At 48.1% G+C, this 15033-nt stretch overlaps 1 protein-coding gene across 5 annotated transcripts in view; it reads right to left on the bottom strand.

The window, feature by feature from the left end:
* Mxd (MAX dimerization protein) overlaps positions 1-15033 on the bottom strand; it is a 330355-nt gene that overhangs the window by 130064 nt on the left and 185258 nt on the right. For all 5 annotated transcript variants that reach the window (XM_076520598.1, XM_076520600.1, XM_076520599.1 and 2 more), the window contains exon 5: positions 7291-7405. In XM_076520598.1, the coding sequence (XP_076376713.1) occupies positions 7291-7405 (115 nt within the window). The remainder of the gene's footprint in view (positions 1-7290; positions 7406-15033) is intronic.

Here is a 15033-nt window from a genome sequence, read left to right as displayed (position 1 = left end):
GGGGGAGGAGGAGGGGGTCTTCCGAGTAACAGCCGAGACGTGACGGAGACACGCGGAACGGGAACGGGAACAGGAACAGGAACAGGAAGGAGGAAAAAAATGTTTTAACGAATCATTGTGCGTCCGTCGGCGTAACAGAGTGCAACAGGTTCGAGCGAAGTATGAACTGTTACGATATTTTTCACGGTCGCGTTCGTGGACACCGAGGAACGGCGCCCGTTAACGTTGCAACGTCGAAACAGACTTCGGTTTTCCCTCCAGATGCGCTCGAACTTCGACGCGCTGGCCCACATACATAATTCTGCAGCGGAAGTGCAGCACGTTTCTGCGTGGAGACCCGGCGCTCGGTCTCAAACGCGTGTTTATCGTCTATGCTCGCTCGCTCGCTCGCGGTTTGCTGGGGTCACGTAGAAAAGCTAAGAGCGTGAAATGTTGAAAGCTTGCCACCATCGGACGATTCCGAAACGTTCGATCGCGTTTTCGTCTACGGCAATGTTGTTTCCCGCGCCTTGTTTCAATTTTTCGAGATTCCACTGTCGCTTAAGCAGTTACCTGTGGCGCCTCATTTTCAGAGCGCACACCTATATTTGTGTATATTGTAGAGAGAATCAAGCGACGACGAGTATATTCGTCGAACACAGAGTAAGTGTCGCTGTTAAAACATTGGATCAAAAACGACGAGGCATATAGCACGACGAGAACACTCGTCGTGACACAAAATACTGTGACTTCTCCACGACGAGTATACTCGTCGAACACAGAGTAAGTGTCGCTGTTAAAACATTGGATCAAAAACAACAAAGTATATGGCACGAGTACACTCATCGTGACACAAAATACTGCCGTTTCTCCACGACGAGTATACTCGTCGCTGGTTAAATTCTTTGCTCTTGCACTCCCTTGCACTTTCTTACACTCTTTATCGTTGCGATCGTTACAATTACAAGGACCGAGGACCCACAGTTAAGAACAATATAAAGAGTAGTTGGAGATCTGTGACAAGGATTCGAACCGGGATTTACATCGGGGAGCATGCTCGAAATGGAAACAAGCAACTATTGTCTGACACGTACCGCCTAATTCAACCGTAAGCCCCGTTCCACGATCAACGCTCCGCATCTGTAGCCGAAATTTTGATGGAAACGCTAACACACTATTCCATACCCGCGCCATGCCGCGCCGTCCGAACACTATTGTCTGATTCTACCGAGAGTATGTGTCACAGTTAAATACAGGTCCCTGCCAACGGATTGCAATGTAATCCTGACGCCACCGTCCACGAACCTCTTCGTGGCAAATATTTTGTAGTTCGACTTGGGTCAAAGTTCAATAACTCGTCGAGTATCTTCGCGATCGAAAGTTCCTCTGTGCGAATCGAGCGCGAATCGAAGCAAGCGACGATCTAATTTTGTAATTAAACTAAATTCGAGCATCTTCGTTTCGTCGGCTGCTCTCGTCTTAAATGCAATATTTTTCGATGAAACTTTTCACTCGTCGCTTCGATTCTCCTCTGCTATCTACAATATCAACCACGATTTAGTTCATATTTAACTTTGACGATCTTTATCCATCACACGTAAGAAAACGTAACAAAATTACTTATTATAAATAGAGAAAATAAACAGCATTTTATTCCCCGCTAGCTTTCACTATAGCGATATTAGCGATAATCAAACAATACAGTAAATCCTCCCTAATTTTCAGCTAATAATCAGCTTGTATTCGGAACTTGCCCCTCGTTTGTATAATCGTCGCCAATCGGCAACTGTACAAATCTTTGTCTACCAGCTGAAGGAAAATTGGGAAGAATTTACTATAAAAATCGATGAAAGAGAAGCGAAACTAATCGTTTCGGCTAAAGTCGAAGGCAGCCACGAAACAGGGGTTTAAGAACGGCGCGTTCGAAGAAAGAAGCAGGGGTCACCGAAAAAGCCTACATGAATTGACAATCAACCGAAGAGAAGAGGCAAGGGTGCATTGGCGCGGCGAAGGAGGAGGAGGAGGAGGAGGAGGAGGAGGAGGAGGATCGCAAGAGGCTCTCGTGGGTCGTCAGAAAGGCAGGCTAAGGTGTCGCGGCAAACAGAGAATAGCGGCAGACAATGGATGCGTAGTTAGTAAATTACAGCCTGGCTGGCACAATAGCGTGCAGGGACTGGCTCTGCGTGCGTGCGTGCGTGCGTGCGTGCGCGCACGAGTGCGTGCATGCGTGCGTGCGTGAGCGTGTCGTGGCTCTCCTCGGTCTATGCCGGCCGCGTGTTTGTCTACGTCTACGTTCTATGCTCCGCACGGTTTACAGAGAGCGGCGTGCACCGGCGCGTATCCACCGTTCGTCCGTGCATGCAGGGTCCGCGTGGGAGTCTCTCTCTCTCTCTCTCTCTCTCTCTCTCTCTCGCTCTCTCTCTCGGTATATATCAATCCGATCTGCAGGTACCTGTACATTACGTGCCTGCATTAGATACCAGCCGCAAGATTGCCTTGTGTCCCCCATTCTCATTTCACCGCTCATCCTCATCGCGCCCCGAGGTCTCCGTGTTTGTGGAGGCGCGCGATCGTTTCGGGGCATCATCGAGGAAAACCAGATTACGCCGCGCCAAAGCCTCGCCTCGCCTCGCCTTGCCTCGCCTTGCCTCGCCGCGGCCATTTTCCGAAGGCCGACGATGTTAAATAAATAGCTAGTAATTATATAAATAACTCGTGACATATAATTTTACCGAAGAGAAACGGAAACGCGGATTTAACCCTTTGCACTCGGAACAGATTTTTCGGACATCCAGATCTTGTTATACAGAGTCGAATTGAAAGAACAATCGTCGTGCTGCTGGACAATTTTTATAAGAACCGATCGATAAAAGATTCGGTGTTTTTAAAATTATGCATCCTACGGCACGAAAGGAAAATAATAATTAAAAGGAGATGTCACTCCGACGCGAATACATTGTGTCGCCGTATCGGCGACATCCGAGTGCAAAGGGTTAAAAGTGTCGAACAAAGTTGCCTTGCGAACGATACTCGAGCTCGCGAAACTAGCGCGCGCTGTTTTCTTTCTCGTCGCACGATCCGTGCTTTTCTCTGTTTTTCAACGACTGCGTTCGACTTTTGACAGCCGACAACCGAAACACCCGACGGTCATCGATCGATATCACGAAACACCCGATATGTGCCAATCGATATCACGTAGCACGCGCACGTGATACCGTACGCATAGTACGCGCGAAAAGAAATACGATACCACAATGCGACGCGGCGAACCTTCGGCTATTCTAATCGATCGAGGGAACACGAATCTTCGGAGAACGGAGCACATATTCGCATAACTCGATTAGAGTGCTAGATTAACACTGAATTTATGAGAATGACAAGGCTGAACTTATTTCGACTGTAAAATATTGATTTCCATTATAATCTAAGCTCGAACAAAGGAATCCTCTCAGCCGTTTTCTCAGAACGTTTCAGCGAAACGACCGAGATTTCACGCCCTCTCATTGGTCACTGTTTTTCGTTAACCTTTTAGGCACGACCCGCCACTATAGTGGCTTCCGCGGATGTCATCTCTCTGAACGACGCGCCACTATAGTGGCTTGCTCTAGTAGCTCACTCGGTCATCGTTCGAATCAAATAATCGTCTTCATATGCATTGTTTCACACTTCTTTTGTCTTCACATCGATTTACAATATAATATCTTAACAATATAACTGTTAACAATATAACTGTATCTTAAACCCTTGGCCTACACGATATCTGCCAATTGCGCGAGCATTAGTAAACAAGAAAATCGGTCGCGCGCCGTGCCATTCAACTGTTCAGCCGTGTACCTGAACTGGCGCAAAATGTGTACCTTTCATGACATATAGTATATTTCAGTGCAACGAAAGGAATTGCGAAATAATAAACAATGTTTAGGTACAAATAGTAATTTTAACACTTTATCGTCCGGTCGTGGTTGAGGCTGCCACTCAGTAAGGACTGGCTTAGTCGCGCGCGCATTTGCTCCCAGTACCGGCTAAATTTTCGCTATTCATTGTGTTGTGCTTATTCCTTTAAAAATAATAATAAATAATAATAATTATTATAATTATAATTCATAAGGATATGGGGAGGTCAGCATACAGGAGGTCAGCTACTAACAAAACAGTAAAGAAGCGAAAACCGTCGATAGCTAAAAGTCGATTAATAGGCTATCGGTCGATAAGCATTGGCAATCGAAAAGCCGATTAATAGGCTAGCGATCGATAAACATTGGCAATCGAAAAGCCGATAAATAGGCTAGCGGTCGATAAAGTGTTAAGACGTCTAGGGTGCAATCATAATCAATTGATCGGTTGACAAAAATAATTTATTTTTGCACAAATTTGCACAAATTCTTTACCACGAGTCTGACTCGTGGCTTTCGTTTATGGCACAAATTCTTTACCACGAGTCAGACTCGTGATTTTCGCTTATGGCACAAATTTTTCACCACGAGTCAGACTCGTGGTTATAGGCCAAAGGGTTAACAATATATAGACAGAATATACAGACACTCTGTACAGTACATATGAGACTCTGCCGTGCAGAGAAATAGCCTCGCGCAGAATTCAGCCGTACCTAAAAGGTTAATAACACGTAAACAAAGCCGCGGATCGCATTTTCGCTAAGAAAAAAGTTACTTCAAATGACCCGAGGAATCTCTCATTTCTCGGAAGCACCATAATATTGGGACACCCCGTGTACACGTCGCAGGTACCAGAAAAAAAGAGCAATGCACCGACAAACGCCCGAACAGCCCGAAGTCCGAAATCGTCACAGTCCCGGGAACCCGTTCGAGGGTTTTCGAAATTCGAGAAGGGGCCCCGCACGCTGCAAAAAAACAGCGAATCCGGCAAGCATCGAGCCGTCCCATCGCATTCGCTGACATATCACGAGCGGCGCGCGCTGACATTAAAATCCGCCCTATCGAGACTCCTCGAAAGTTCGAGCCGGGGCGACGACGAGTTCGACTAATTAGAGTCGTCTAAAAGCGGCCGCTCATTAACGGGCGCACGGCGATTTATCGTCAGCCGGCGGCTGGCCGATGAAAAAAGGGGGGGACGAGGACGGGAGGGGAGGTAACGAAAAGTCAAAGCAGCCGGGGAGCCACGAAGAGAGAGAGAGAGAGAGAGAGAGAGAGAGAGAGCGAGAAACCACTGAAACGCTACGGAGCAGAAGGGGGTGAGAGAGAGAGAAAGAGAGAGAGAGAGATTCGTAGGGAAACGGGGGAGGCTGAGAAAGAGGAAGGAACGAATGACTCGCGGCGAACAAAGGACGAAGAGAGGGCGAGCGGGAGAGGAGAGAGTCGGAGGTGGCGATGTCGGGGGCCGCGATGGAGAGGAAGAACTGGAGGAGGAAATGAAGCGTGTCGGGGCTGGAAAGAAGTCGGCCGAAGGAAAAATTAAAGTCGGAGGATCGGAAGGGAAGGAAGAAGAAAGTCCGCCGGAGAAAGAACGAGGAACCCCGGCGAACACCGGGAAAGTCGACTTCTACTTTCAGCTGTGCGGGGTGGCCGGCGTGACGAAGGGGTTGCTGCGGCGGAACGAGACGGCGAATCGAAAGCAGAGGGAGACAGAGAAGGAGAGGGAGAGGGAGAGAGAGGGAGGATCATTCGTATTTCGCGCTGGTGGAGTCGGCGGCGTGTAGCAGGCGGTCGTCCCGGGTAATACTTTATTTGTCCGCCCCTGGACTTTCTTTCTTTCTGTTTTCCAGCGAGCGCCGCCACTGCCGCCGCCGCCGCGCTTCTTCCTTCCCTCCGCGTCGGTGTTTCCACCGGCTGTGCTCGACCGCGATTCTTTTCACACTCGGCCATCTTTTCCGCCATCTTTCTTGCTAATTACCCGACCCGTTTTCCGCGGTCAGAAATCTCTTCCCCGCCCCAACCGCGACGCCTCGCCTCGCCTCTCCTCGGCCCGCGCTCCTCTTTTCTTCTTATTCCCGCAGCCGTAGCGGTTGTTCCCGCAGCGAGAGAGAGAGAGAGAGAGAGAGAGAGAGGGGAGAGAGAGAGAGAGAGAGAGAGAGAGAGCAAGCACCGTGTACGCGTCTCGGCGGCAGACGTCGCCTCTTCTTTCTTGCCGGCTTGTTCCCGCGAACCGCGACTTTCACGGGAAACCCATGAAATATTCAGACGACCATCCCCCTCCTTGCCCCGTAGCCGGCGAACCCCCGGCCACGTCGTTCCGACGCTTCCGCAGACTTTTACGGACGGCACCCGCCGTTGTATCTCTGATCCGGCCTCCGGCCTCCGGCTCCCGGTCCTCTACAAGGAGCTACGACCGCGAGCACCGGCAACTTCCGCGCGCGTAACCGCGGAAAAAGAAGCAAAGTTACTTAGCGACCCTCTCTCTCTCTCTCTCTCTCTCTCTCTCTCTATCCTTGGATCGACGGACCAGCCCGGAATCGCGGGGAGAGGAGTCGCGAGGAGGGAGCCGCGAGATGGAAACCCACCTCGGTCTCTGCTGTTCGCGGCGACCTCGGTCTTCGGGTTTTCGGTGTTGGTTCTTTGATTTAAAACGCATCCGACGGAGGATCGTACCGCGCTGATACGCGCCGATTTTAAACGCGAACGCGCGAAATCCTTAATTGCGAACGCGCGAAATCGGCTTGCGTTCGCAATTAAGGAATTGGAAACGTAGCCGAACTTGGAGCCAAACTGATATTCGGCTCGTATTTGGCTGATATTTGGTACCGAATATCTCGGGAATATTTAGAGTTAGAATGATTGTTCAATCGATTAACACTGGAACTACCAAAGCAGTCAAAATGGCTGGACTTTTAAGAATATTAACAAATTTTCAGATGTTCTTCTTCGTCCAAGCAAATATTGTAACAGTTCTTATACGCGGTGTAAGTTAATCCAATTCTGTCATTATCATAAAACAATTGATCGTTTTTAAGGCTCGGTAGCTCTAGCGTGCAAGGTTGAAATTTCTATAGAACTAAATATATATATATAAAGACTATAACTATAACTTTTTGTATGGACGGCGAATAAATAAATAAAAGAATATTATAAGATCAAAATATATAGGAAACCTGAAACGCGGCTCTAAAGCTTGCTCGAAGATTAAATGTTTATCTATTGTCGTAATTCTGATGACATCGAGTTCAGGTGATCACAGACGACGCCATAATTCCGGATCAAACAAGCCATCGGAATCGATTAGATTGCATCGAACAAAGGAGGTATCCGCCGTGGAATTTGTCAGAAACGAATGATAAACTTCCGTACGACGTCGCAAAACCCGATATTAAGGCGACCACGACGATGAACGTGCACCTACCTTGATAAAACGCTTGGCCTTTGTCAGGAGACCCAGCGTAGTGTGTCTTGAGGTTTCTGGACCTAACGGGACCAGAACCTTCAGCTTTTCCAGACAATTTCTGAGGTGCGCTCTCCTGCAACAAAGAACAAACACGGGCGAATTAGGGGGCTGTTTGTTACAAAGGTTCTCGGACGGATATCTTACGTCGAGGCCGTATCTATCTCTATGGTAGATATCGAGAATTTCAATTTATTAAAGTTAAATTCCCGCGAACCCAATGTAATTCGATTAATCGAACCGAAACTATTGGGTTGGCAACTAAGTAATTGCCGATTTCAGTTATAGATGTCTCTCACTCCCATTTTTATGATATCCGTAAATGTTATATTATAAAATTATTATTATTATTATTACGTTATTTTTTATTATCCGTGAATGTTAGCAACTGGACAAATTGAATGCAGCGGTCATTTAAGCGCGTCGATCATTTAATTTCGTGCTCTTCCAGTTGACCGCTGAAAAATCGAGGACGATGGAAAGATATTCTTTCTTGTTCTTAGCGTCTTAGAGCGTTTACATTAACGTTGGATCATTGAACATTATAGTATAGTAATTCGTGCGCGATTGGCATAATATTGGGTTGGCAACTAAGTAATTGCCGATTTCAATTATAGATGTCTCTCGCTCCCATTTTTACGATATCCGTAAATGTTATATTATAAAATTATTATTAATATTATTATGTTATTTTTTATTATCCGTGAATGTTAGCAACTGGACAAATTGAACGCAGCGGTCAAGGAAAAGCGACCAGAATTGGTCGATCGTAAAAGTGTCATTTTCCAGCAGGACAATGCTAGGCCGCACACGTCTTTGTCCACTCGGCAAAAATTGATGGATATTGGTCGGGAATTGATGTTACACCCACCACATAGCCCTGATCTCGCGCCATCGGATTACCACTTATTTCGAACCGTGGACAACTCCCTTCGTGGTAAAACTTTGAATGACGATGACGCTGTAAAATCTCACTGAACTCAGTTTTTGGCCGAAAAGGATCAGACTTTCTACGAGCGTGGAATTTTCAAGTTGTCGGAGAGATGGCAAAAGGTCATCGAACAAAATGGAAAATACATTACAGATTAAACTTCGTTCCAAGTAAAAAAAATTTTTTATTTCATTGAACAAATCGGCAATTACTTAGTTGCCAACCCAATAGAAAAACAAGAAAGACGAGAGAGAGAGAGAGAGAGAGAGAGAGAGAGAGAGAGAGAGGACGTGTGGAGAGAAGCACGCTCAGCATCGTTAGTTACGCGAGCGAGCGCTGAAACTTTATGATTAGTGTAAAAAAAGTCGATCTTTCGAAGACATTAGAGGAGAATCCCCGATAATGTCAGGAGCCGAGGCCCCATTCTCGCGATAACTGGCTATCAGAGGAGGAACGCCGTGTATAGGTTGACCAATTCGAAACTTTAACGCGCTCGTAATTCGTCGCTGCGCGGCGCGGTGTGGGTCGCGTTGGGGAGGTTGAGGAGGCGGAGGAGGCCGGGGACCGGTGGGGAGTGGTTCGAATTACCCGAAAGCTTTCCTGGCATCCGTTTTTCGTGTCACGTAGGGTGCACGATGAATGGAGCGGAATCTCGCCCGGTAAGCTTCGCTGGAAGCCCGTAAACGGAGGACAAAATTGAGGCCGAGACCGGAAGAAATGGAAGGAAACGTGGTCGGCGGAGAGAAAGGAACAGAGAGAGAGAGAGAGAAAGAGAGAGAGAGAGAGAGAGAGAGAGAGAGGGAGAGAAAGAGAGCGAACAAAGAGAGAACAAGAGGGAATAGGTGGCAACGAATCGGCGAACGCGAATCCCCGCGGCACGCCGTAAGCCGTAAGGAATTCGGGGACCGACCGCGCGGCGAGACCGCGAACGAACCCGGCCCGCGAAACCGGCCGGAAAAACCGATAAGATCCCGATTATCGCGGCGATCACGGGCCATTAGCTGAACGAATCGCGCGCGATAAACATACACTCGGAATACGAAAGCAGGAAACGCGCGGGAATTATTTCCCTCCCGGAATATCCTGCGGCGACCGTTTGAAAACGAAGAAACGACCGGCCGGGATCCGCTCGGAATCCAGCCCCTTTCCGGCGGACCCGATATCGTCCCCTGCCCCGGGAATTCGCCGGCTATGCTAACGACATTCGATAGCAATATTTTCGACGCAAGTATCGGAGGATCGCGACCGCGCCGGATGATTCCGAGGTGTAGGACAGGCCCTCGTGAATTCGCAGCATTCGAACCGTCCGAGCAGCCCCGCGCTCCGCGCGACGACCATTGGGACGTCTTCTTCCTAGTTTCGCGGCCGAATTATCATTTCGTCTTCGAGGCCGGGCCAAGCTGTTAAATCCACCGAATGAATCCTCTTCGATGCATTAATCCATCGATTTACCGTTTTCTTCGCAAGTTACTGCGATTAGAAATGTTTCGATTGCAATCGTTTCTTCGAAGGGAAGAGAGAATTTATGCTTATTCTGTGCCTAAATTTACTCGAATGCTTACATATTGCTAACGAGATATTAGAATTTCATTCCAATTTTAAAGGACGGAATAATATTCATGCTCGATAATTTACTGTTTGAAAAGTCCGACGGATATAGAAATCCACTTTTTAAAAAGTATTTAACATTTCCGAGACCAACGACGAGATTTTGACAACGGCTCGCGGAAGATTCGTATTCCGCAGGAAGATCCGTAGGCCGTTAACGCGGATTTTCCGAGGAGGGTGAAGAAATCGAGGCACACACGAGCCACTTAATCGGCAAGTGCCGGCCAGTGCCGGAGCGAGCGTGTCGCGCGAGACGATTTATTTCGAGCGTCGCGCGCGCGTTGGTAACAAGTCCGTCGCGGACGTGCGTCACGTGTGCCAAACACGCGCCATTGCAGGCATTTAATTATAAGTTTATGCCCGGTTTATTGTTCCGCCGTGGAAAATGGAGGCTACGACCGCGACGACGACGACGGGCGACGACGACAACGATGGTGTTGTCGACGAACCCGCTCGAAGACGGTTGCAAGGGTGTGCGGTGCGCGAGAGGGTTGGAGAGACGACCGCCTCGCCTCGCTTCGCCTCACCGCGCCTCGCCTCGCTGCGGCGCGCCGGGGATGATGGTTTGGGGTTACGTCGAAAGAGCCCACCAAGACGTCGACGTCCCTGCGGGTACACGCAAGGCCCCCTTGTGTGTACCGGCCGCGTTTGCACGTACGTTTTACGAGAAACAATAAGCCGGCTCCGGCTTAATGACGTCATCAAACGGTATTATGTCTCGCGGGCCGCAGAGTGGACGGTTTCCGCCCCCGGATAGATGCATTCGCGGCTGGTTGCGAGCGGGCGTTATGCGCCGGCATTTAGGGACCCGGGGGCTGCGTTTAAGGGGCTCCGAAACCCGAAAGGGAACAAAAAACTCATTTCGCGAACCGTTTCTCCTCGGCCAGCGCGCGCGCGCGCGCTCCTCCGCCCCGCTCCGACGACCCGCGAGAGATCCGCGCCAATTTTTATTTCGTTTTCATTTTCTCTCTTTTATTTCACCTTCCCCTCTCCCCCACCGCCGTGTCGCTCGCTCTATTTCCCCCTCCGTCCCTCTCTGCCGTCCGTGTGTACACGCGTACCAGCGCGTGCCTCTTTTCCTTTTTTTCTATTTCCCTTTTTTTTGGCCGGAGAGCTTTCGTTCGGAAGATTTACGCGCGCGCATCCTTTCCAGCTTTTATTTCTCTGATTTTTCGCGGTAATTGGTGGGGTTTGTTTGAATAGAAGCGGGGCCGAGGGCGTACGTGATTTAGGTTTGGATTTCGCGAAGGGTGGCTTGCGGATTTTTACCGGTGAATTCCCGGCCGCCGAAGCCGCCGCTGCCTGCTGCTGCCCGCTGTAAAACAATTTCCACGGTCCTTTTTCGGCTAATTTAGCGATCCATGGAATTTTTATTAGTATTATTTGCCGCTGTCGCGTCGCGTACCGGCGCGTTTTACCCGTCGGCTCGGCTGGAAACGACGCGCGGGGAAACGTTCTCCGTTGCTCGTTTTATCAAAACGTTCAACGGCCCCGTGGTTTTGCCATTTTTACGGAGCCGTTCGGCGGGCTTTCTTCGCTTTCGCCGTAAACGAAACGGCGCGCGCGCGACGTTTCCCCGCGTGGACCCGTTAATTCGTTAATTCGCTCCGCTTTCGAACAATTCCCTCCGAAACTTCGTGCTCGCAATTTAACCTTTTAGGTACGGCTGGATTCTGCGCGAGGCTATTTCTCTGGACGGCAGAGTCTGATGTGTACTGTACAGTGTCTGATACTGTATATTCTGTCTGTATATACAGGATGTCCCAAAAATGTCTCGCAATCCGAAAGTGGCGGGTTTCTCGGGCCATTTGAAGCAACTTTTTCTTTTACAAAAATGTTCTCCGAGGCACCGTTAACGAGTTATTAACAGAAAACAGCGACCAATGAGAGGCGAGCTCGGCTGGCGCGAGGCGATCGAACCAATGAGCGGAACTGAGCTTCGCGCGCTGGTCGGCTGGGCCGCCTCGCGTCAGCCGTACTCGATTCTTATTGGTCACTGTTTTTCGTTAATAACTCGTTAACGGTGCCTCGGAGAACATTTTTGTAAAGGAAGAAGTTGCTTCAAATGATCCGAGGAACCCGCCATTTCCAGATTGCGAGACATTTTTGGGACACCCTGTAGACTGTTGTAAATCGATGCGAAGACAAAAGAAGTGTGAAACAATGCATATGAAGACGATTATTTGGTTCAAACGATGAGCGAGTGAGCTACTAGAGCAAGCCACTATAGTGGCGCGTCGTCCAGAGAGACGACATCCGCGAAAGCCACTATAGTGGCGTGTCGTTCTGAAAGATGACATCCGCGAAGGCCACTATAGTGGCGCGTCGTGCCTAAAAGGTTAACCTCGAGCGTCCGGCTAATTTTCGATACGTCCGCGTCGCGATCACGTGAACGAACTTCGCGATAATCCGCTCGGCGCCGTTCTTGCGTCGCCGGAAAAATCGCGACCGCGTTCACGCGGCCGTCGACGACGACGACGCGGCGTCTTCGACGCGTTTAACGAATGAAAAAGAAAAAGGAAAAACGTAAAAAAAAAGAAAAAAGGAAAAAGGGTGGGACACGTCGAATGCGCGCGAAGTGTCGGAACACGAGAGTTCCATCCGGCGCGGAACGGAGCGGCGGGTTATTGATCCGGACGAAAAAGGTGCAGCTGAAGTTTTGATCAACGTTCATCTCCGAAAATTGGATGGCCGCGTCGCTGGTTCGAAAATTGAATATTTTATGCCCGGATCAATAACCCGATGACGTGTTCGAAATTTGCAATACCCCGGCAAACAATATTCCCGCCGAAATAAAGAGTCGAATTCGAGCGCGGCCCCCTCCGCTGCCCCTCCCCGCCCCGCGACCGTTTCTATAATGAAAAATCAAGCTAGATAGCGCCTATTTCGCCGCGATATATCGTCCGGGGCCCGAGCGGAGAATTAAATCCGAAGTTCGTTCCGTCGACCGATCGATTGGAAATCCAATTTCTTACCCGAAACACTTCGCGGCAGAAAAAAAAAGATAAAAATGAATCGCGGTCGCGGGGCGCCATGCAAATTATTTTCCGACAATAGATTGAATTACACGGCCGGAGGGGGAGGGAAAAAGCTTTGCATATAAATATTCATGGTGAACACCGCGAGAAGATTACGAGCAGTATTTCACCGTAATCGCCTCGGTCTCCCCGGCGATCGATCGTCATTTTTGCCGAAGGAAAGCGTCGGTTTCCTCTCGTTGCTCGAGGAGAGCCCTCTCCCCCCAGGGGCTCATTGTCGGAGCGCCGACTCGACATAATTACAATAATTGCAATTAATTTGAATGTACTTAGATCCGAGGAGGGGCGGCCGTGTTATCGGCCACGGGCGACCACTAAATCACGTTGCAGCTACGGAAATTAATTACAGCCTTCGCGTATCGCGCGAACCTGTTTGAAACGCGGTCGAACGGTGCCGAGCGAATGCTCGATTATCTGAGATTCCGTTCCGGTGCCGGCGGAAAGTGAGGCCCGATAGAAAGTTCAACCCCGAGCGGAGCCCGACCCGACTCGGCCCGACCCGGCCCGGACCGACCCTGCTGCTGCCGGCCGCCGCTGTCGACGAAATGAAAAGTCGCCGAACCGTGAAATGTTACGCAAATATGACGTAGATAGAGTTCGAGCAACCATAGCTGTCTAACTTTGACACGCGCCGCGCCGGCTCGACAGCGGACGCAGCCTCCGATAAACAAAATTATTTGCGGACCGTCCGTCACGGCTTCCAGCGCGCTTCTTCGCTAACGGCGAGAGATCGACGACAGCCTCGTTTTTTTTTCCCGCGCCTTCGAAATAAAACTGGGTCGGACCGGATCGACGAACGAACGATTTCGCGGGCAAGGGGTGAAAGGACAACGAACGTTGCGGTGAACGTTGGCCGGGACACGTGCGGGACACGGTTTCCCGGGGAAACATGAAAAATAAACGTCAACAGGAAAGTATTCCGGCCGACGAACGGGCGGTAAAAAACATGCAAACAGAGTAAAGACAACATCGCTAAAAACTTTTATATATTTCTACAACAAATAATAAATACGGCAAGCTTTTATTTCCTGTTTGCCTCTGGGCCCGCCGCTTCTCTTGTTTAGCGACAAAACAGCGCCGTTCATCCCTTAATACGCGACCGACTGTTCGCGAAATGGTTCCAAAAAGAAGAAAAGAAATAGCTACCAATAGTTACAAATAGCTATAAATATATAACTATCTTTGTGTAGCTTTTGTAGTCGATGCATATTACAGTAATGTCTCTCTAATTGACGCTCAGTTTATTCACAAAAATGGACAATTTGAGCAGAGGAGATATGATTATCCGAGCCTTGCGGCTCGTTTTTATAATTTATAACCTTGTTTTTATAACCTTGACATAACCTTGTGGACAATAATAATTTAGTGGACGATCTGAGCGTCAGTAAGGTTATGTCAAGGTAATATTATTAATTATATTATTAATATAACCTTGACAATAATACTTAACTTAAGACTTAATAATACTTAATAAGACTTAAAAATTTAATTAATAATACAACCATGACATAACCTTGTGGACAATAATCCGAAAAATTCTCTCGAAGTCTAAGCGATTCGATCGATGGAACTCTGAAACCAGAAAGTTAAAACTGACGAGAGTTACGCGCTCTTAAGAAATTGCGGTTACTCTTCCATCGATTTCGAGGTCAAAATATCATCGAAAGCACGCGAGACCCCGAGGTTTCTTCTCGAGATACAACCTTTAGAAAAAAGACCAGTTAAAATTTGTCCAACGCAATATTATTTCCCACAGTAATGTCTCCCTTACTGTGCTACAGTTATGTCTCCCTTACTGACGCTCAGATTGTCCACTAAAATGGCCTCGCGGCTCGTTTTTATAATTGTGGACAATTTATAACAAAAAATATATATAATATATAAAATATAATATATAAAATAATATATAAAAAAATATATATAATATATAAAATATAATATATAAAATAATATATAAAAAAATATATATAATATATAAAATATAATATATAAAATAATATATAAAAAAATATATATAATAATATATAAAAAAATATATATAATAAAATAAACCGCAAGGCTCGAATAATCGTATCTCCTCTTCCCAAATTGTCCCTTTTTGTGGTCAATCTGGACGTCAAGTAGAGA

This window comes from Megalopta genalis, chromosome 3 (genome assembly GCF_051020955.1).
Source record: "Megalopta genalis isolate 19385.01 chromosome 3, iyMegGena1_principal, whole genome shotgun sequence".
NCBI classification, from domain to species: domain Eukaryota; kingdom Metazoa; phylum Arthropoda; class Insecta; order Hymenoptera; family Halictidae; genus Megalopta; species Megalopta genalis.
Note: the sequence above shows the minus strand (reverse complement) of the source record. Positions and strands in the feature narration are given on the sequence as shown.